We start from the raw sequence: 21,613 nt of genomic DNA, 5'->3' as shown, positions 1-21,613 counted from the left end.
GGAGTCAGAGACGCTGTAGAAGACAGCCGGGGTCCGGAATTGAACTGCTCACTAACCGCCAATTTGTTTCTTGTCAGACAGAATCTCGGCGCTGAAATCCAAACGTTTGCCTGCTGCCCTCTTAAAAGGAATCAGGCACCAACCAAATTGTCCACTAAATGTTCTCCAATTGGCCTCATTTCCGGGAATCTATTTCAAGGGGAAAAAAAATACAAAAAGGGGGAAGCCAAAACATAAAGATGTTTATTGAAGCTCTATTTATAGCGAAAATAAAATATATATAAACAAACATTCAACAAGAAAATGCCATGCAGCCATTTGAAAGTAAGATTCCACATCAACATTGAAAAACATCAAGAAAAAAGCAGAGTAAAAGCCAAATATACATTTACAACCTTGTCAAAGGGGGGGAAAAAAAGCAAGAAAAAGTGCCCATGACAGAACCTGTTCAGCCAGGCTTGCCCCTTCTGCTCGTGCCCCCACACGGTATCTCTGTTATCACTAAACCTGGGAAGAAACAGCCTGAACAAGCCTTAGTGTGGACATCCGGGCCAAGCCGGCTGGGTACCTCCCTCCTGGGATATATAGGACAGGGCCACTGTGGGCAACTCCGCAGGTCCCCAGGCCCTGCCAGGCAGCCTGCACTCAGACCAGCAGTAGCCCTGTTGGCTCCTTGTCCCAGCCTTTGGGTCAAGTGTTTGCAAATGTCTCCTTTAAACTCCAGGTTCTTCCAGGATTCCCTCCCCAGCCTTAGCTTTAACCGCTTTCCTCCTTCCCTTCTGGTCCCTAGCATCCGTAAATCCCTCCCCACTGGTTCTACTGCCCCCTACCCAGGAAGCTGATCTGTTTCCTGCTCTGGTTTCAAGACATCTGTTGTTTCCGGAAGTCAAGCTGCCTTTCTAGACAGCCCATCTCAATCTTTGAGTTCCCCCTGCCCTTGGGTCCCAGCCCCTAGCTAACACCCACAATCTACAGCCCCCTGCCCCCATTATCTGCACCCCTCTCCAGTACTTCAGCCGCTGGAGGGACTGTGAGCTGTCACGGGGTAGGAGACGCAGGACAAAAGGACATTATGACGGTGCTTTTTTTTTTTTCCGTTTTTCTTTTTGCACAAAATCAGTCCATTTATTCAAGTGTTCTCCAGCACAAGTACATTAGAAAGGAGCTTTATTATATTCTTCTGGGCACAAAAATAAAAAAAAAAAGTGATGAAAGCGGAACTGACAGACTTTCTACATCCGCTGTACGCATTGACCTTTTTAATTATTTCATCAACAGCTATGTCACAAGCATCACGCACACAGAGATACAATGGGACGCTGGCGGGTGCAGCAGGCTGTGTATAGCCCCCTACGCCCCTCCTGGCTGTCCCAGAACCAGACTGTGAAATGTACATTATTACTGTCAATAAATAGAGAAGCAACCCTAACAAAAATACAGTGGTAGAAGGATGCTGGGACCAGGAAAAACAAACAACAATTAAAAAAAAAAAAAGAAAGAAAAGAAAAGGGAGAGAAAGGAAGAGGAACTGAAAAGAAAGAGGACCAAGGGAGGGAAGATTCTGGAAGGTCCTGCATTTAGCTGCGTGGAATGTGGAGTATAAGAGCTCTGCCACCGGGGTCAAAGCGAAATCGTCTGTAACAGTAAAAGTTATTACCAAATCAGCTACGGAGTTTATTTTGTAGTATGAATACATGATTTCCCACAAGTAAGCACCCGCTACTTCGATGCCTCAGCTAAAACACGTGAAATCGCTCACTTAGTTTTCAAGTACAAAGTTAAAATGCCTTTTTAATAATAATATATCAGAGTAAAATAATAGTCTCTTTTAAACTCCACTACAAGAAAACAAAACAAAACATCATTGTCCAGACAGCAGACTTAATTTAACAATATATATTTTTAATAAAATGTGTTTAGCACCTTGTTGAGTCACCTCCTCCCTCTGCATATTCTAAGGAATTTCAGCTTTGTTGCTGTTGTTGTTTCTGTAGAATTCTAGGGCCGGACAATCAAATTAGTCTGTAAAATGGGACCAGGTGAGACTTTAGACCACTGCTCATGTCCTCAGGTTGGGGTGCTGACTGAGGGTGAGGAGCCACTCTCTGAGCCTACAAATGGAGCATATCCCAATAGGGGAGCCAGTTACTAGAGTTCCTGGGGTCCCTAGAGAAGCTGCCAAGTCCCCACCAGCAAAGGGCCTTCCACATCTCTCACTCTTGGCCTGCCTTTTGGTCTCAACACCAAAACTCCTGTGCCTGGGCCAGAGACCTGTCTCCAACCAAAGGCCAGCTGCAAGTGTAAGGTCTTCCTTCCCAAAGGTCTCAGCTTCCCTGACACAAGCGTGCAAGAGCTCACAATGACCCTCAAAACCCAGGAGTCCTTTCCTTAGGGGTCCCCCGAACCAGCACTGCGGCCCTTCTGGCTGACACTGACTGGCTGACTGGATGAGAAAGGATCAGAAGGGCCCCTCTAACCCGACCCTGTCACTCAGCAACACTTCTGCTGTCATAGAGGGGTGACAGGCTTCAGCTGTTCTCAGCCGAGTGGACAACTCGGTGCCACTGACCTCATCACAAGCACTGGGAACAGCCAATTCCAGACTCAGATCCAAACGTGGGCCTGCTTGGAGTCTCAGCTGGGATGGTCCGTCACACAGCTCCGGCCCACAGCCAGGGCTCCTACAGTGACAGTTCCAGAAGACCGGGTAGCACCACTACAGCTCCACACCCAGCTAGACAGGCCCAGGAACTCACTTCGACTCTCTGGACACACTGTGTGCTAAAGACTATAGAAACCAGCAACCTGTAGTTTTCCCCGGTAAGCACAGACCTTCAAAGTGGCTCAGTTTAACTCCTTCAACTCCTAAAACAGCATGCGATGCACAGAGCATCCTCAGAACAGAAACGCTGTCTGGGAGGGTAGATGCTCTCAATGTCAGCCTGCCTTTCATGTAGCGCCTGCATCCTCGCTCCAGTCATCTGCCAAAAGCCACAGGGGATCTTTATACCTGCCATCACGCCCAGCCCTGCCGCTCAAGTGACGCAGTCCAAGAGGCTCATGGGGGGCTTTTACTTTCTTCTAGTGTTTCTGCAGCCGAGGAATAGCCTACTGCAGGCTCCCAGGCTTACTGGGTCCTATGGGGAGGAATTAGCACCAGCTTGGGACTCCCGCTGGCATGTGTGCTCCCGCAGCAGGAGGCCTTGGTTCCGTGACCCTGGTGCTAGCACCAGCTACCTCCCCTAAGCAAGGGCCACGGATCTTTCGGCACTAGGCTTCACAGGGCACCCACAGAAGGGAGGCTGTCACTCGGTGCCGAGCACCTTAGTTTCCAGGGAAAACAAGCCTATTCTTTGGAAAGGACACCCCACAAAGAACCCCTATGGGGATCTTCCCAGGACCCGACTCTAGTGAGCTCCTAGATGCACTTGCACAAACTTCCTACAGCCCCACGGTAACCACCACAGCATCCTAGCAGCTCTCTAGGTACCCCAGGTAGAGTAGATGTGGATGGATAGCCAAGCTGGCACATTCCCAAAGACACCCCCAAAAAGATATTGGGGGCTGGCTTCACTGGTACTTACACACTGCTGTAAGACCAAGCCCACAGACTGGGCTAGAAGAAAAGCTGAAAACCAGCAGATGTCCCGTGAGGAGTCCATTCTAGGAAAAGTGTCAGGGCAGTGCTGGCCAGCTACCTGGACGCCTCTACTCAGTCCTTCGGGAATGCCACATCCCCCTCCTGAGCCCTCACACTAATCCCAGGGATTGAGGAGCACCAGACCCAGCTGGGCATGGCATTGGGCTACCGGGGAAAGACTATAGCTTCTTCACTTAAGTAGCAGGCGGAAGTGGGAGAGGAAGGCCTGTGAAGACAGTCCTGACAGGAGCCGGGAAGACCTCGCTATTGTTAGACGGGGAGGGAGCACCTTGGACTGCCTAAGGCAGCCCTCCTCCCCTCCAGTCCTCCTGCATGGTGCTGGTGGACTCCAGGTCAGAATGGAGCCCTGCTGGAGCAAGGGAGGACATCACATTTAGCACAGGGACTCCAAGGGGCAAGCATCCCCGTCTCCTGGGTGCTCCGGCCCCACAGTCACCACCCTGCCATGGCAGGGAGAACCAGCTGTAGTCTTAAAGTCTATCCAAGAGGTGAAACACGCCACCAGTGAGTTTACTCCTGAGCAGTGAGCAAGGGAGCCAAAGCCTTTTAGTTTTATCACTAATTACTAATTTGCTTTACTCCAAAAGTGAGGTTCACTGTCCCATTTAAATTTTATTTTTAAATTTTATTTTATTTTTTTTTAATTTTCCCAATGGATGCCCAGTGGCCAAGACAGATTTCAATTTGACTTTGGTTGGGGAGAATAGGTAGGGGAGTCGAGCGCTGACTTGACTGGTGCTTAGAGTTGCAGGTCAGTAACCACAGGCTGCTAACAGAAGAATCTTTGACATCACCAGGGGCAAAGGGGATAGAACACAGACCTGCTAGAGGAAGCACCTGCTTAAACCAATCCTCCTCCTGTTCCTGACTTCAGCACCTAGCAACTTCCGGGATTGAATCTACCTGTTGTCGTCAGGGCAACAGAGGAGTAAGAGCTACAGGGGCCTGCTCCAGTGTCCTGATCCTGGGGAGAAGTGTGCTGGGAGCTCCCTGGTGTGCAGACAGAAATAGGTTCCTGTGCATGTGATCTGACTGACTGATGTGGGGCTGTCTGCAGGAGGGACCCAGGCTCAGCACAGAGCCCGCTCCCTCCAACCCCCACGGTGTATATTTCTCAAACATGACCCTATCTATGTATTTATATAGGGCCTATCATAGGCCCCATCTTTCTAGGGATGCGGTCTTGGGACCATGTGCTTGACAGCACACCTCCCAGCCCCTGCTGGTCCCAGGAGGTGCCGTCCCCCCTCCCATTATAAAATATATATCTCTATATGCCACATATCTACACTCCAACCATCCAGGCAAGCTCTGCCCATTGGGCCCTCACCCTGGGGCCAACAACACCTTCCCTTCCCACTGCCAACGCCAGGCCGCCTGCCCTGGGTAGGAAGCAGAACAAAGTGCGAGCACACGGGCCCCAGGAGAAGCTGACTCAAGGTTAAAGAGCACAGCTATCAGACCAAACACTAGAAAAGAAACACACGCCACTCCAACCACACACACAAGGAGAGAGGCTGCCCCGGCCTCTCTCCAGCCCTGACACACCGGACTCACGAGGAGGGGAAGAAGAAGAGAAGAGGGACAGGCCCGGAGGGTGGGCCTCGGAACTCCCTGGCCGCCTAGCTTGTCGCTGTACTGCCCAGTGGCCCACCTGGCCCGAGGGGTGGGAGCCAGGGCACCAGAGCCACTGGTCCTTAAAAGCACCTGCCACCCCGCCCTCCCTGCACCTTGGTTTGAAACCGAAAGGGAAGGGTGTTGGGTTTTTGTTTTTTTTCTCAAAGAAAAATCTTAAAACAAACAATTATAGCCAGAACCATAAGAATAATTATAATAATAAAGGTGTCATCAGCCTCCCAAGTATGAAACTGCAGTCTTTAGAGATGACCAAAAACATCGCATTCCAGGACCGGAGCTGCCTTGTGCAGAGGGGATTGGTGGGGGCCTCATAAAAGAACACACAAAAGGCAACTTAGACAGTAAGCACCAGTACATTTTGTATGTTTTTTTATTCACTCCAGGTGGGGCTAATGGCAGGTCACTTTCCCTCACCCTGGATTATTTCTGATCCCACGAGGGGCCTTCAACGTAGCTGACAAATTAAAAAATCAGGGACAAAGTTCTCTCGTGCCACCTTACCAAGGCAGTCATTTTAGGTTCTATTCAAGGGTTATTGCACACGAGTTTGGATAAATTCCACACTCAGCTCCCCGCCCCGCCCAGGTTCCCCAGGACCACCTCGGCTAAGCCCCTTTTTGGCAGGAAGAAGCTAGGCATGGTGTGGGGCAGGGTGGGGAACATGGTTCCCCCTTTGGTTTGTTAAAAACCAAGAGGGAAAATGACACCCTCTCCTCCCTCGATTGCCTCGAGCCCTCAGGCTGCCTCCCTCCCCCATCCCGGGCTGACACCCTCTGCACAGAAGGCCAGGTGGAAGGCTCATGTTTTTACTCATCTTGCTGTTTTGAAAGCACCATTATGAAGTCGGGTTGTACAGTAGTTAACAGTACCTTTTATATATATATCTCATATCTATCATATATATATATAAGCTGTAAACAAGAGGTAACAACGGCTTCTAGAAACTGGTTTTCTTCAAGGTTTCCTGTGTGGTAGGCACCTGAAATACTGTAGAAAAGTGTCTGGTGTGGTGTTCTCAGCGCCCTGCTGCTAGGTGGGTTCTGTTTTGCATGACCAGGAGTGGTGCTGTTGAGACTGCTCAGGGGCTGGGAGAGTGGACTCTGCCTCTGAGCGAGCGTCTCTATTCTGTTCCTGTTTGTGCTCCTATCTGATCAGGCTAGAGACAACCAAAGAGATAGATAGAAAAGGAAGAAGAAAAAAAAAAAACAATATATAAATTTTTATAGAATTTTCCCTCTCTCCCTTTCCTCTCCACGGCATTTCTACTTTTTGTTGTTACCGATTTTGCTGCAATAACTCTCTTGTTTCAGTCACAGCAAGAAACAAAAACCCAAACAAACAGAAAACCCCTCTGAAAAGAGTAGAAAACAAAAGGTTCACCTCCTAGGGCAGGAGGGGAAGGAGGGGAGGGGCCTATTTCGCTGTTTAAATAGGACTGAAGATTGACATGGAAAACTCAGGAGATGGTGTCCAACCCTTCTGCGAGGCCGAGCCCTGCGGCATTCCCTCCTCTGCAGTCTGCCTTAAATTCCTTTTTCTCTTCTGGGTGCTGATACTTCTCTCCGTCCTCTCGTTCTTGGTGTTTTATTGTGTTTTGTTTTTTGTTTGTTTGTTTAACTTTGTTTTCATCACTACTTCAGTTTGCCCCCATTGTCCCTTACACACAAGCAAAATATTCCTTCAGCGGAGCGAAGAGGTGGCGGATGACCGGCACGCTCCAGGATCGGCCCAGCAGTCTCTGCCTCGCCAAGCGGCTCATGTTGGAGACGTCTGTGTAGTGGACAGGGAAGCCAAATACCCTGTGGGACGAAGAAAGAGAGGGTGAGGTGTGTGGGGGTGCTCTGTGGATTTAAACACAGGTGATGTAATCCCAGCTTTGAGGTTAACATTCACCAGACACAAAAGCTTAAACAACAACAACAACAACAAAAATAACCCCAAATCCCCAAGCCTCTGAGAAGCCCCTGATGTGCTCTTCCTCTTCCCTACACAAGAGATCTGGAAGGCTCCAATTTATCCCCAGTGGCCCCGCTGAGATGAGAGGGGCTCTCAAAGAGTGGTACTTGGTGAGTTCCAGGGATCCATGTTGCTCAGGTATCTGTAAAAAGAGCCTTTTGTCCGGCTAAACCTTACTGAGACCCAAGGAGGAGCCCAGCCAGCTGTGCACCATCTGGTGTGGTCCACAAGAATCTACACTGGCTTTCAAAACACATACAAAATACCTACTAGGCCAGTCCAGTAGGCCCACAGACTGTGTTGTGGGGGTTCCAGTGGACTTGGGTGATTCCAAGACCCCTCTGGATAGGGACCAGGCTTGCAACACACAGGTCCTCTCCAGGGGCCTGGATAGTGTTTTCATAAGGAATTTGTAGGGAATGAAGAGTGCGGTAGCCACGGCAGCCCTGGCCAGACACACGCGCTCCAGCACACTACCTTTCCATTTCAGTGCACCAGAGGATGTCCTCCTTCTCATTCATGAAGACGGGGAAATGCTGGTCTTTGCCCTGCTTTATGGAGTTTGACCTGGTGGTAATGGTCCTCACTTTGCTGAACTGGAAGACGAAGAAGTAGAGGAAATGAGCCGGCATCACTTGCTGATAGCTGGCTGGCTGATCCAGTCCAGCCAGGTCCTGCCAGATCCCTGCTTCCCTTCTCACTCAGAGATCACTTGGGCATTCTTAAGTCTCCTCAGGCTAACTGGACTAGAGAGCCAGCAGCTGTGGCTACCTCACTCCAAAGGACTGGCGCTCTCAGTGTGGAGCAACTTGCAGGCAGAAGGCTGTCAATAACTCAGTAGCTCAAAGGCGCACTGTGGGGGTCTGCCGTCCAGAATGCTGGGCTGGATGGGCGGAGCCTAAGAGCTGAGCACTCACACGAGAGTTCTCCAGAGAGTTAGAAGAGGATGCTCTCGGGGCCACAAGCTTTTAGGTACCAGCAAAAACACAGAACAAAAAGTCCCCCCGCCCCCCCCCCCATGCCCTCTGATTCTCAAGACAGGGTCTCTTTGTGTCATCTTGGCTGTCCTGGAATCACTTTGTAGACCAGGCTGGCCTCGAACTCACATTGATCCACCTGCCTCTGCCTCACCTCTCTCTTTTTGAAGAACAATTTGATTAGAGTTTAAAAGAAAATCCCTAGAAAAGGCTTTAAGTTTCAACAGCAGCCTGGAGGAGGGGGAGGAGGGAAGGGAAAGGCTGTGCTGTTTAAGCAAGCTTGTAGGTCAGACACATGGCAGACGGGCGGCCACATGGTGATGGAGGCTTTAGAGACAAAGTTAAGGAAGCCCAAAGCTCCAGAAAAGGCACACTTAGGTTCTAGTCAGCATTCAAAATAAAGAAGGGGGGAAAAATAGACATTTTGCACCTTTCTGGGTCAGAATGGGAGACAGACCCAGGCAAATGTCATAGGGGCTGAGCTGGGTAGTAGAGATACCGGGAACCCAACTTAAAAAGCTATGAGGCTGGAGAGATGGCTCAGGGATTAAGAACGCTGGCTACTTTGCCAGAGGACCCAGGTCCAATTCCCAGCACCCACAACTATCTTCACCCCACCCCCCTGGCCTGGATACCGAGGCTGACCTTGGCTATTCTGCCGTGTTCCAGACACTCCTGCAGCTCCAGTTTATCATTCACAGTGGATGCCAATGGCCTAGGAAGCAAGAGACACGGTGGAAGCACAGAGCAGGGAAGCCCTCCACCACCCAAGGCAGACACACACACAGCGTACCCCTCTGCATGCCATGCCTACCCGCAAGCAACTAAATAAGCCTTAATCCTTACAGGGAAATTAAAAAGGGGTCTCAGAAAACATGCAGCGGACAGCTAATTCCTACCCAGGGGGAAAAAGTGCATCTTGAGTTGTGGTGATGTGTTTCGTGGGACGTATGCGGGCTCAAGCTGATTGGAATGTATGCCTGAAAGGCACACTTTACAACTCAGGTTTCTGCAGGAAAGTGCAGCCCAGGCTATGTGGGACAAAAGGTCTGTGGTGCTCTGTAGCACCTCAGGCAGCCAGCCCAGGGCAATGAAGACTATTTTTGACGCTGACTTTTCCTAGGTCAAGAGCTAGCTGGGTGTAGTAAGATGGTCCTATCACCCCAACACTCAAGAAAGGAAAAGAAGCATCAAGGACTCCCAAGTCTGAGGCCAGACTAGACCACTCGGTGAGACCCTGTCCCAGACAGCAGGGCTGAGTTGTAGTTCAGGGTTAAAGCACTGGCCTATTGTGTGTAAAATTAACGAGGTTTGATCTGCAGTATCCACTTTCCCAAGATAGCATTAAAAAAAAAAAAAGTAGCCGGGCGTGGTGGCGCACGACTTTAATCCCAGCACTCGGGAGGCAGAGGCAGGCAGATCACTGTGAGTTCGAGGCCAGCCTGGTCTACAAAGTGAGTCCAGGACAGCCAAGGCTAACACAGAGAGACCCTGTCTCAAAAAACCAAAAAGTGTGAGGGGAATGGCAGCCATTCAGCCAAGGCAATCTCAGCGGGACACTCAGTGTTCCCTCCCTGGGCCGGCCTGCCCACAGCCACGCCCCCACACTCTCTATGCCAGGAGTGCTCACCAACCTGTTCATGCCAGGAAGGTTACCCCAGAAGTAACGGGCCCTGTGTGCAGCAGACACTTCTTTGGCGTCAATCATCACGGGGTTAGACTGTAAAACAGGAGATGGTTTCAAATGACCAAATAAGGAATATTAATAAAATACCACTGGGCTGGCAGAGAGCTCCTCTTTCTTAGGAAGCCATATACTAAATTACTGGAAGACCCAACAAAAAGCCAGAAGTAAACCTAAATACATCCTGCATGTGCTTGCTAGAACATTCTAGATAGACCAGCACAATCCAACCAAACTGCTCTTGTGTTGACAGGAATGGTTACTACACTTCAGTAGCCACAGTGTACGATGCATGACTCCTGTGTACTTAAAGTGAGGCTCATTCTTGTTAGAATAGCCACAAGGCTGCTGGCTGCACCAGACCACTCCTGGGCTTAGCAGAGCCCACCTGTGTGTGTACTGTGGCCTCACATTTACCATCTGAGGTGTTACTGAGCTTGAGATGATAGGGGCATAAGCTGACAGCCCGCCCCGAGAATGCCTTGGGCAGCAACAATCCCCTGTGTACAGTTTGTACTTGGCTCAGTGCTAAACTGGGGCTCACATCACAGGCAAGGAAAGCAGAGATAAGCCATGATTTTATCTCAGGTGTCATAAAACACTCATTAGGGTGCCAGAGAGTTAGCACAGGCCACTCTAGGCAGAGAAAATTGAATCTGGAGCTCTCTATAGAAGCTAAGCTCAGGACTCCGGCCCCTGCATATCTGGCCAGAGGCCTACCACCATGACACCCCTTGGAATAAATACGAGCACTCTTTTCTTTTTTTGGTGGCCTTCTAGGACTGCCTCCTCTCTACAATGGAAGCCTTCCTCAAGCCAACCAGAAGCCAGCAGTCCCCAGCTCCAATCCCCCAGAGTTCTGGCAAGGCAGACAAGACAGAAATGAAGTAGTAGTCCAAGGTAGAAGCCGTTAGTGAGCTGGCCAAACCAAGGCTGATGTCTATACCTCGAGAAATCGTGAGATGTCCCTCTTGTCACTAACGCCCATGGCCACCACATTCTCAAAGAGCCAGAAGAAGGGGCGATCATCTCCCTCCTTGGGCCGCGCATCATGCAGGAGGCGGTAGAACTCAAAGAAGAGGCGGCCAGTACCCTCTGAGAGGTTGGAAGAAAGAAAAGCCGTGAGCTGGGGCTGTCTACCTCAGACGGTGGTGAGGCCTTGGGCATGGGGAGGGCGAGGGGAAAGGGCCCTTGGAGGAGCTGCCAGGGCAGAAATGTCCAAAGAGGACTCCTAAGACCTAAGTGCAGAAGGTACCAGCTTGGAAAGCAGAGGAGCCAGGCAGGCACCTACCGTAAAGTCCCTTGCGGGCAGGGTTGACGATGGAGAGGTCATTGCAGGGGCTGCCCCCAATCACCAGGTCGAATGGGCCCCACTCCTGGATCTGGGAGGACAAAGGTAACGTGATGGGCCTGCTGTCCAGGGACAGAGGCAGAGGAAAGAAACAATCTGTAAGTCTGACAGTCACCAAGGTCCCCCTAGGCAAACAGACCCAGCAAGGAGCCTTCCTGAGGTGAGGAGGAACCGAGGGGGCCGTATGAATGCCCCTAGGACTGCAGAGATCAATATATCTTATGGGTGCTAGGACTCCCTTAATCCCCTGAAATGGAGACAGGTAACTGCTTCCGGAAGCAGTTAGACAACAGGGGCCTTTCTCCAACCCAGAACACATCACCACACAGGGCCCGGAAACCACCAGGGAACAGCTGGAGTTCCAGAAGAGCCAGCTCCTCTACCCTCCCCCACCCCACTCAGGTCTTCCAGGCAAGAGTTCTGCAGTTCTACCTTTTGGCTCCCAAATCCCCACTTCCAATCTGCTCACCACCCCCCAGAGTCACAGAAATAAAATGGAAACTGAAGGAAGGCTGGAGGAGAGGGTGAGAAGGAAAACAGGTGGACAGAGCAAAAGGAGCAGACGGCAGCGGCCCCAGGAGCTGAGGACACTGGGGGAGAAGAGACATCCCCAAGGAGGGACATACATGCTTCTGTGTGACGCTGCGGACGTCCCCGACATACATGATCTTTCCCTGGTGCCGCACCATGCCCACCGTGATGGAGTCCTCACACACCTCGGAGGCGATATAGCGGTCCACTTGGATGCCCAGGTCCTTCAGCACCAGGAGCCCTGTGGCAGCCAGAGAGCAAGCACTGTCACCCAGAGCCATCAACCTGACACCTGGGGTGTTGTCTTATCTTGCCAACCTCACACGGGGGATCACCTTGTAATCACCTTGCCCACAGCCCCGCAGTATCTTTTCTCACACAAGGCAGAAAAGCACAGACAGCACTATGGCTGTGCTTCAGTTTTGCCTAAGTGGAAGGTGGCCAAAGCCAGGGAAAACTAACCAAAACAAGCAGGTGGTTTCAGGTCTGGAGAGGTGGCCTTATTCCCTATTACTTCCTGTTGAACATCTAAGTGTCACATGACAATAAAATGGCACCTGCTCTAAGGGCTCACCCCTGGCCCCGCCCCCCGTTCCCGCCCCCGCCTCCCCAGAACCACCTCTCCATGGCTAAGCACCCAGCACTTCAGATTCCTCGACCTCAGTTTATCTCCTGACCCTGAACTGCAAATGTCAAGTCCTCACAGTCCCTCCATTGTCCTTTCTTTTAGCTCCCCACCAATGCTGCAGGAAAGCAGTTGCACACCCAGGGAGGGACAGTGGCACCATTTCTACTGCTCCCAAAGTTCCCAGGGAGCATCTACAATATTAGGTATAATACGGCTGTTTTTTAAGTTTTTGGATAGAGCCTTACTATGTAGCCTCAGCTGGCTAGAGCTTGCTATGTAGACCAGGCTGGCCTCAAATGCAGAGATCTAGTTGCCTCTGCCTCCTGGAAGCTGGGATTAAAGGTGTGCACAGCATGCCCAGCTCTAACAAGAACTCTGTTACTGTTTTACTTTAGGACATAACCCCATGCTACGTAGCCTAGCATGAATGAAATCCTGATCTCCTTGCTTCTGATGTACTAGAAAGATGTGTGTGCCCTAGGTTTACTTTTGTTTTCCGAGATTTCAAGGCAGGGTTTCACTGTGACCCCCTTCCTGGATGTCTTAGAACTTGCTCTGTAGACCAAGCTGGCTTTGAACTCACAGGGATCCACCCACCTTCATCTCCTGTGTGCTGGGATTAAAGGTGTGAAACCCGCCTCCCCACCCACCAATGCCTACTTTTTCTTTTCTTTTTTCCCAAGACAAGAGTTTCCTCTGTGTAACTCTGGCTGTCCTGGAACTCACTGTGTAGACCAGACTGGCCTTAAACTCATAGAGATCTGTCTGACTCTGTCACCCAAGTGCTGGGATTAAAGGTGTGTGCCATCATGCCTGGCTCATGCCTACTTTTTTTTTTTTTAAAGATTTATTTATTTATATTTATGTATACAGTGTTTTGCCTGCGTGTACACCTGCAGGCCAGAAAAGGACACCAGATCTCATTATAGATGGTTGTGAGCCACCATGTGGTTGCTGGGAATTGAACTCAGGACCTTTAGAAGAGCAGACAGTGCTCTTAACCTTCTCTCCAGCCCTCATGCCTACTTCTTATTAGCTATATATTTATATATCTATTAGCTATGTTTTATTAGTTATATAAACTTACTACCTCCACTATCCAAAGAAAAGCAGCCAGCCCCTCAGGACCCATGCCACTCACCTGTAGCAATTCCATCAAAGAGAGACAGCACCCGGATGGGCTTCCTCTTCTCAGCTGGGACAGGAGGGTAAACCTTTGGCGGGTCCTAAGTGGTGAGCATCATTGGTCAGGTCCAGGCCTGGGACAGGTCCCCACCCTGTGTTGGCCCTCCAGCTGAGAACTACAGGCCTTCTAGACCACACATCCCACTCCCTCTGCAACCTGGCCAGGCCTACTGCCTACTGAAGTGCTGTCATGGAGAACCAGTCTCAGAAAGGTGTGAGACCATGGCCCAGACCCAAGCACTCACAAACTCCTGGTCGTGGTTGTTGGCGAAGAACATCTGGAGTCGAGAAGGCCAGTCTTCCCGTCTCCGCAGCAGCCCGTAGGTGCCCTTGTGCCCACACATGTAGCAGTTCCAGGGGTCTTCTTTAATGGCTGCTTGGGCAGCTCCTGGCCCCACCAAAAGATCCACACACTCGACACAGAAGCACCTGGAAGAGAGCCCAGCAAAGAGGGGGACTGACTCTCAGACCTGCCTGCTGGAACAGGAGTGGCTGGCTCAGAGTGTGGCCCTGAGGAGGGAGCGTGGAGGGACGTGGGCAGGGCCAGAGCGATGTGGGCAGGGCCAGAGCGATGTGGGCAGGGCCAGAGCGATGTGGGCAGGGCCAGAGCGATGTGGGCAGGGCCAGGACCCTCACCTGCAGCAATTGTTGTTCCCACACATGAGCACTTCACGGCCCCCGCAGCAGATGGTGCAATAGGACTGGTACCCGTCGTCATCATACTGGTATGCGCACTCCAAGAAGCAGTTCTAGGGAGACCGTGAAGGGTTAATGGGGGGCGGGATGCCTTCTACAGGGTCCCCAAGGGCATGGCACTCACTTGTCACCCACTAGCCCGCCTGACCCTGCCTCTGCCACCCACCCTTCACCCACTGCTGTTAGGTCCCACTCTTGCCCAGAACAAGAACAAGCCTCAATCTTTGGAGCCTAAGTGACACAAGGGTCCACATCACATCCAGTCAGGTGCTGCTTCCCAATGCCAAGAAATAGGGGAAGTCACACCTCTTTGGGTGGGTTGCGCGTGTCCCTACCTTACAGTTCTGGCACATTCCACCAATGAAGAGTGGGTGCTCCAGGGTGACATTGAGGCTTCCACATGAGATACAAATGTCTGTAAGGCAACAGGATGCCATAAACACCCACTCCCTGGAGTTCCTGCCCACCTGGGACCAGAGCCTAGCTAAGACTATATCCAAAGTGGGAGCCAGACTGGTAGTCAACACTGGTAGCTCACACACAAAGTCTCAGCATTTGAGAGCCTGAGAAAAATAAAAGGTCAGCCTGGACTATAATGTGAGTTTATGGCAAGCCTCAGACAACGAGATTCTGCTGCAAGACAAAGGGGAAAAAAAAAAACAGCAAAGAGCTGTGGAGATAGATGGCTCAAGTAAGCACTGAGGGTCCAAGTTCAGATCCCCGGCATCCACATGAAAAAGTCAGCTGAACTCAGTGGGTCATGGGAGTGGGGGTGGGGGTGGGGGTGGGGGTGGGGGCAGACGAAGGTAAGAGAGGAGCATTTGCAGCAAGTCCAGTGGGAGTCACAGGGGGCAGCTGAGGTAGGCATGATCAATTGACAACGTATACACATATGAAAATTTCAGAGTTAAAAAGAAGAGAAAGCATCAGGTGGTGGTGGCACACACCTTTAATCCCAGCACTTGGGAGGCAGAAGCAGGTGGATCTCTGTGAGTTTAAGGCAAACCTGGTCTACAAAAGAGAGTCCAGGACAGCCAAGGCTACATAGAGAGACCCCCGGTCTCGAAAACCGGAAAAGGAAGAAAAGAAAAAAAGAAAGAAGTCAGGCATGACAGTGTATGCCTGTAATGGTGAATTCTTGGGGCTCACTGGCCATCTAGCCTAGGTAAAATTTCTGAGCTCCTTCAGTGAGAGACCCTGCCTCAAAGAAATAAGGTGGGATGCAACCGAGGAAGACACCTGACATCAGCCCAAGTCCTCCACATACACGCACACACACATGCACAAGGACTCATTCACAAACGTCCCACATTTTTCTTTAAAGGCAGCTCTCAGAAGCTCACTTATGTTTTTCAGCTAGACCACCACCCAGGATCAACAGGGTGACATGGTAACAAAAGCCAATTAATAAGAACAGGTCTGGGTTCAAGCTGCCCTGGAAGGCTTCCTTCCTCAGGCAATCCTCTAGCCCTATTCTTTTCTAACTCCTCTGGACCCCACGACCCTGGAACCAGATCATTACCACAGGGGAGGTGGAGACTGGCTTTGAGAAGGTAAAGAATGAAAAAGGTAAGGTCAACTTCAGTCACGTGCAATCAAGGCTCCCAAGGACAAGCCTTCGCTGCACCCACTGGAGTGTTTCCAGACCCTGAAGGGCTAGGAACATCAGATGAACGAAGGTGGTGGAATATGCAGACAGCCTTCCCCTCAGGCCTGCACTGCCCGTGCCCCTCCACACCTATGCCCCCCGCCACGCCTGGGTGCGGAGCAAGCCCACCCAACTCCCCCGGAGCAAGCCCACCCAACTCCCCCGGAGCAAGCCCACCCAACTCCCCCGGAGCAAGCCCACCCAACTCCCCCGGAGCAAGCCCACCCAACTCCCCCGGAGCAAGCCCACCCAACTCCCCCGGAGCAAGCCCACCCAACTCCCCCGGAGCAAGCCCACCCAACTCCCCCGGAGCAAGCCCACCCAACTCCCCCGGAGCAAGCCCACCCAACTCCCCGGAGCAAGCCCACCCAACTCCCCGGCAGCACTTACCCTCGATGTTCCGGCACTTCTGCCGCACCTCGTACACTAGCCGCTCTGCGGAGGAGGTAAGCAAGCAAAGCCAGCGTTAGGATGCTGCCCAGACAAGCCAGGATGAGGCCCCCCGGGTGATGTCCGCCCCTCAGAGCTCCCATTTCTCCCTCTCCCTCTCCCCAAGCTCCTACCTCTTGTGCGTTCATCAATGATCTCCTTGACCTTGGGTTTCTCTGTTGTGCTCTTTCTGGGTTTCTTGGCTGGTGGGGGTGGGGCATAAGCAGCCGCCTCGGGCTCAACCCACATGTCTGTGTAAACTTCCTTGTACGGATTCTTCTCTTCTGTACCAGAAAGGCAGGTGACCACACTAGTTACTGGCAGATCCTAGCCCAGTAGCCACGGTGGGGCACCACAACCGCCCTAGCTGCTTTCCCTCCCTCCCAGTTCTGGGGTTCTGGAGAGCCAATGATGGACAGGCTACTCTGGAATCTCTGAGCAGCAGCACACACCCTTGGGGTGACAGAAGGGTGTGACAGAAGCCTCACACTACCACTCGGGCCTACTGTGGGGCCTCTGCAGCTCTCCAAAGTCCGCCTTTCCCAGTGCCGGCAGCACTGCACCAGACCCACTCGCCACCTTTACCTTCTGGTGGCTCCAGGCCCTTAGGGCCAGAGGGCTGGAACCCCGCGAGGGCCCACTCAATCATCTGCTTGTTCTGCACCTCCACAGCCTTGCCAGTGTCACTTTCGTCACTGTCATGGCAAGCTGGAAACAGCTTTCCTGCACGGCTGCTGGCCACCTAGAAGGGAACAAAAGCAGGAAGGGACAGGTTAGATGACGGGTGAAACCCAACTCAAGAGTGGCAGAGGTGGGCGGGAGAGCGAAGGAGAAGAGCCCCAGCCTTGCTAATCAATAAGGCTCCAACTTGCAGGGATCCCGGCGGCCCCACCAGGAGCTACCGGGGCCATGCTCACCTGGAGGACTTCGTAGATGGCTTTGCGGTACATGGGCTGCTTATTGTAAGTAGCCTGGTGGAACGCACTGCAGAAGGAGCTCAGTGGCATGAGTTTCTCCACGCACACCTAGGGGACCAAACCATCCTTAGTTTGTTCCCTCCACGAGACAAAGTCTCAATTCTACAGTCCCCCTCAGGTTGGTCTTGAACTTGTGAGCCTCCAGCATCAGTGGGGAGTACTACACCCAGATGCTCCCTATATAGTTAAGCCATGTGCCTTGTAACTTTTAAGCATGAGGAACATTAAGAGTCACTAGACCCAGGCCGGGCATGGTGGCAGACGCCTTTAATCCCGGCACTCAGGAGGATCGCTGTGAGTTCAAGGCCAGCCTGGTCTACAAAGCAAATCCAAGACAGCCAGGGCTAAACAGAGAAACCCTGCCTAAAAAAAAAAAAAAGTCACTAGACCTTTGGGGGATCAGAGGCATTGATAAAAACGGCAAATAGTAACAGAGGAGCCCAGACCAAGAATGGGAAAACATCTGAAGGGGCCCTGGCAGCTGATAGGCCAGCAGGCTTTCGGCTCAGCGTAATAATGGCTTCTTCCACTGACCCCATATAGGGGGGCAAGCAGAGTTCATTATCACTGCCTTTATTCCAGACTGCACTCAGTAAAAAATCTAGGCCACAGGGCCAAGACCCCTTTATTTTCTTCCTCCACCTCCTGACTGCCAAGCCCAACTCACCACTGAGAACTTGCCATCTCCGAACCACATGACCCAGCGAGTGCCTTCCGCGGCTCGGCTCCGGCCTGTCATCCACCAAGACACGATTCGGCCTGGCCACCAGGAGAAGCCCCGAAGTTTCCCCCACACCAGCTCTCCAATGCCAAAGCCCCGGCCATCCTGGAACCCCAAGGAGCAAAACTCATTACACAGCAGTCATCTAAGGCCCAGCCACCCTGAGGCCTCCCAGAGGCCAATCCCAGCCCTGGGCACCTGAGGAAAGAGCGCCCCATGAGAATGTGAAGAGACAGAGCCAACTAACTCAGTAACCTGCGCAGCTCTGAAGCTCTGGAGGCAGCCAGGAGGAGGTGGGAAAGAGACGATCTGGCCGTGAAAGGCCCCAGGAAAGAGCCACTAGAAGCAATCTGCTCACCTCATACTCAGGCTCATCATCAGCGGCTTTGGTGGCATTCTTGTCCCCAGCATCAGCCCCCACTGGCTCAGGGGTGGTGGCCACAGTAGGGGACGCAGGGTCGGTGGGCTGCTGCACAGCAGGGGGGCTGGCCTCCTCCTTCTGAGCCTCTCCAGAGCCCTGGTTTTCTTCCACAGCATTCATTACTGCAATTACCTTGGCTTTCTTCTCAGCCTGGGGAAATGGGGACAGGAAGTCACCTTGACCCCTTCAGGAATGAGCAAGGCCACGGTGACACCTGGGGATGCCAACCCATCAGTGGTCTGGAGAGAGCAGCTCAGCAACCCAAGCAGCTCAGCACATAAAGAAAAACAGCTGAAGCTGGAAGGCCTACTCAATCCCCCTCCCTGACTCCCAGGAAACCTCCCTCTTGGCCCATGGTCTGCCCTCTTCTGACACAGGATCTCCCATAGCCTAGCCTGGCCTCAGACTCGCTATGTAGCTGAGGTCCTCCGGCCTCCACCTGCTAACTGCTAGGACACAGGCACATGCCACGAGGGACTGGCACCTCAAACACCGCCGTTCAGGCAAGGGTCTTCCTTCCCAACTGAGGAAGTGAGCCGTCAGGTTTTCCCCCTCAGTTGCTTTCTGGCAATCAAACCCTTCCATCAAGTTTCCAGACCACAACGGTGTGAGGTTTCTAGGTGATATCAAGAGTACATCTTGGCCAGGCGTGGTGGCGCATACCTATAACCCCAGAGAGGCAGGCAGATCTCTGTGAGTTCGAGGTCAGCCTGGTCTACAAAGTCCTGGACAGCCACACAGCCAGCACCCCATGTACTGTCTGGTACAGCTGCTTGCACCTTTTGACCATCAATATGCGTCGGTAATTTGCTGAGTACACTCACTGTTCAGGAGCCATCTCTGCCACTCTTCCGGCAAACGAGCCAAACCTCACTTATTCTCTCACTGAGGTATCCCCACTCTCCCCTCAGTCACACTCTTGAGACAAAGGACCAGCTCCTTCTCCAAACCTGCTCAAAGCCAGCCAGGCATGATATGTGCCCTTATTCCCCACACTCGGGAGGCAGGGGCAGGTGAAGCTTCTGTGAGTTTGAGGCTAGCCTGGTCTCCAGAGTGAGTGCCAGGATGGCCAGGTACGTAAGGCAGACCTTGTCTTAGAAAAGCAAACAAGAGCCGGGTGAGGTGACGCGCGCCTTTAATCCCAGCACTCGGGAGACAGAGGCAGGTGGATCGCTGTGAGTTCAAGGCCAGCCTGGGATACAAAGCAAGTCCAGGACAGGCAGAGCTAACACAGAGAAACCCTGTCTCGGGAAAAAGAAAGAAAAAAAAAAAAAAAGAAAGAAAAGAAAAGAAAGAAAGAAAAAGAAAAGAAAGAAAAGTGAACAAAACCAAAACAAACCCCTGCTCAAAGATACCTATACGGTCCAGACCTGATACCAGGTTCCGGGCCCATCCAGCTCACCTCTGTCCGTAAACCTAGGGCCCGGGTTCTCCAAAACCCAAGGCGCTGCACCTACAGCAGCTGGAGACAGAGTGAAGGAGAGGAACTCTGACCTTTCCCCTCTTTTTTTGAGACAGGGTTTTTCTGTGTAATCCTGGCTCTTCTGGAACTCACTTTGTAGACCAGGTTAGCCTCAAACTCAAACTCAGAGAGATTGGGAGGCCAACCTGAGCTACCTTGCAATTTCTCTTAAAAGAGAAAGAAAAGAAAAGAAAGCAAGCCAGGTGTGGTGGCGCACACCTTTAATCCCAGCACTCGGGAGGCAGAGGCAGGCAGATTGCTGTGAGTTCGAGGCCAGCCTGGTCTACAAAGAGAGTCCAGGACAGCCAAGGCTACACAGAGAAACCCTGTCTCGAAAAACCAAAGAAAGAAAAAGAAAGAACTAGGTAAAGCACCTATGTGCTGGCCGTCGGCATGGCAACCCACTAGCAGCTGACTGGCCACTATTTTCTTGTGAGTTGCTCCAACTTAAATATCTAGACTGCTGGGCTTCTGGTCACTTTTCTTAAGAACCTGAAACACGTGTGTATCAAGGGTTCCAAGGACGCTCCCAAGGGCTGTCGACGCACCAAAGGGTCCTCTTTAAGGTACTGAGTGGCCTAGTAGCATTTTACTCCAGGTTTCATGTTTTTGCCTCAGGGCAACAACCCAACCCCACTTCCTTCAGTGATCCCTAAAACACAGAGGGTGGTAATTCTGAGTGCTTGCTCTCAGTTCAGCAAATCCCAAATGGAATAATACAGCTGGGGGAAAGAACCCAGGGGCAATTGCTCAACTTCCCCCCAGCCCCACCCTCACCTGGCCCGGCCTTGTCTCCCCTCCCTCCCACCTCCCCCAAAGAGATGCACCAAGGTCGGCTTTGCAGTGAGTTCCTTTCCCTTGGCAGCTCTGATAGAAGTCACACAGACACACGCCTGCCCGGATGGTGCCTCTCTCCTCCCACCGCGCCATCTAGAACTTCTGACAACCGTCACAGACTCAACTTAGGCTCTGCCTCCAATGTCCCAAAGGCCCCGGTACAGCTTCTCAGGAAGCATGAGGCGTGCAGCTTTGCAGAGGAAATAGCCTGCTACCATTTCCTCAGCAAGGAGTAGCTAGCTGGTAGGCGAAGGCTCCTCCCCAGGCTGCTAGGTCTCTAGGGGAGTCGTGCCTGCTGCCATCACCCTTAGGATTCCCCCACAGCTCCTTTGTCTCTCTCCTCAACCCCTTCACCACAGTTGGTGAAAATTCTTCTCCCACAACTTCCCCCGGTTTGTCAGATGCCGCTGCTGATAGCTGCCTTAGCACCCCCAGTGCACCAGCGCAGAACATGTGCCGGGGCACAGCTTGGGCTGGCAAAGGAGGAAGGGGGCCTCCACCAGGACCAGCACAGTAGAGAGGGTTAGCAGCGGGAGGCCAGAGGAAAGGGGAAGATGGGGCAGCGGCCTGTGGGGGAGGGGCTCATTAGAATAGTCAGCCGGGCGGTACAAGCACCCTCCTTCCCACGTTCACTACCTCTACGCCCCAAGCAGACAATAGGAACGGGAAGGGTTAACTAGGGGCTCTACCATTTGGTCTCTAAGCCCCGAGACTGGGCTGGGTCCAAGAGGGACACACCACCATCCCCCAATACCCATGGCTCAAGAAAGCCATTTGGCCTAGAGTTCCTCAGGCCCAGGAAAGCCGCTGG

The 21,613-nt window shown here is 52.1% G+C and overlaps 1 protein-coding gene across 5 annotated transcripts in view; it reads right to left on the bottom strand.

The window, feature by feature from the left end:
• Positions 1-222: 222 nt before the first annotated feature.
• DNMT3A (DNA methyltransferase 3 alpha) overlaps positions 223-21,613 on the bottom strand; it is a 109,507-nt gene continuing 88,116 nt past the window's right edge. For all 5 annotated transcript variants that reach the window (XM_084792594.1, XM_084792593.1, XM_084792595.1 and 2 more), the window contains 17 exons: positions 18,441-18,653; positions 18,029-18,187; positions 17,302-17,409; positions 16,970-17,126; positions 16,519-16,668; positions 16,346-16,390; positions 14,643-14,722; positions 14,248-14,360; positions 13,857-14,040; positions 13,568-13,652; positions 11,894-12,039; positions 11,208-11,298; positions 10,863-11,011; positions 9,867-9,952; positions 8,878-8,947; positions 7,733-7,851; positions 223-7,098 (listed from right to left, as the gene is read on the bottom strand). In XM_084792594.1, coding sequence (XP_084648720.1) covers positions 6,957-7,098; positions 7,733-7,851; positions 8,878-8,947; positions 9,867-9,952; positions 10,863-11,011; positions 11,208-11,298; positions 11,894-12,039; positions 13,568-13,652; positions 13,857-14,040; positions 14,248-14,360; positions 14,643-14,722; positions 16,346-16,390; positions 16,519-16,668; positions 16,970-17,126; positions 17,302-17,409; positions 18,029-18,187; positions 18,441-18,653 — 2,097 coding nt within the window. In that variant the 3' untranslated portion in view covers positions 223-6,956. The remainder of the gene's footprint in view (positions 7,099-7,732; positions 7,852-8,877; positions 8,948-9,866; positions 9,953-10,862; positions 11,012-11,207; positions 11,299-11,893; positions 12,040-13,567; positions 13,653-13,856; positions 14,041-14,247; positions 14,361-14,642; positions 14,723-16,345; positions 16,391-16,518; positions 16,669-16,969; positions 17,127-17,301; positions 17,410-18,028; positions 18,188-18,440; positions 18,654-21,613) is intronic.

This window comes from Acomys minous, assembly GCF_964271855.1.
Source record: "Acomys minous genome assembly, chromosome: 8".
NCBI classification, from domain to species: Eukaryota; Metazoa; Chordata; class Mammalia; order Rodentia; family Muridae; genus Acomys; species Acomys minous.
Note: the sequence above shows the minus strand (reverse complement) of the source record. Positions and strands in the feature narration are given on the sequence as shown.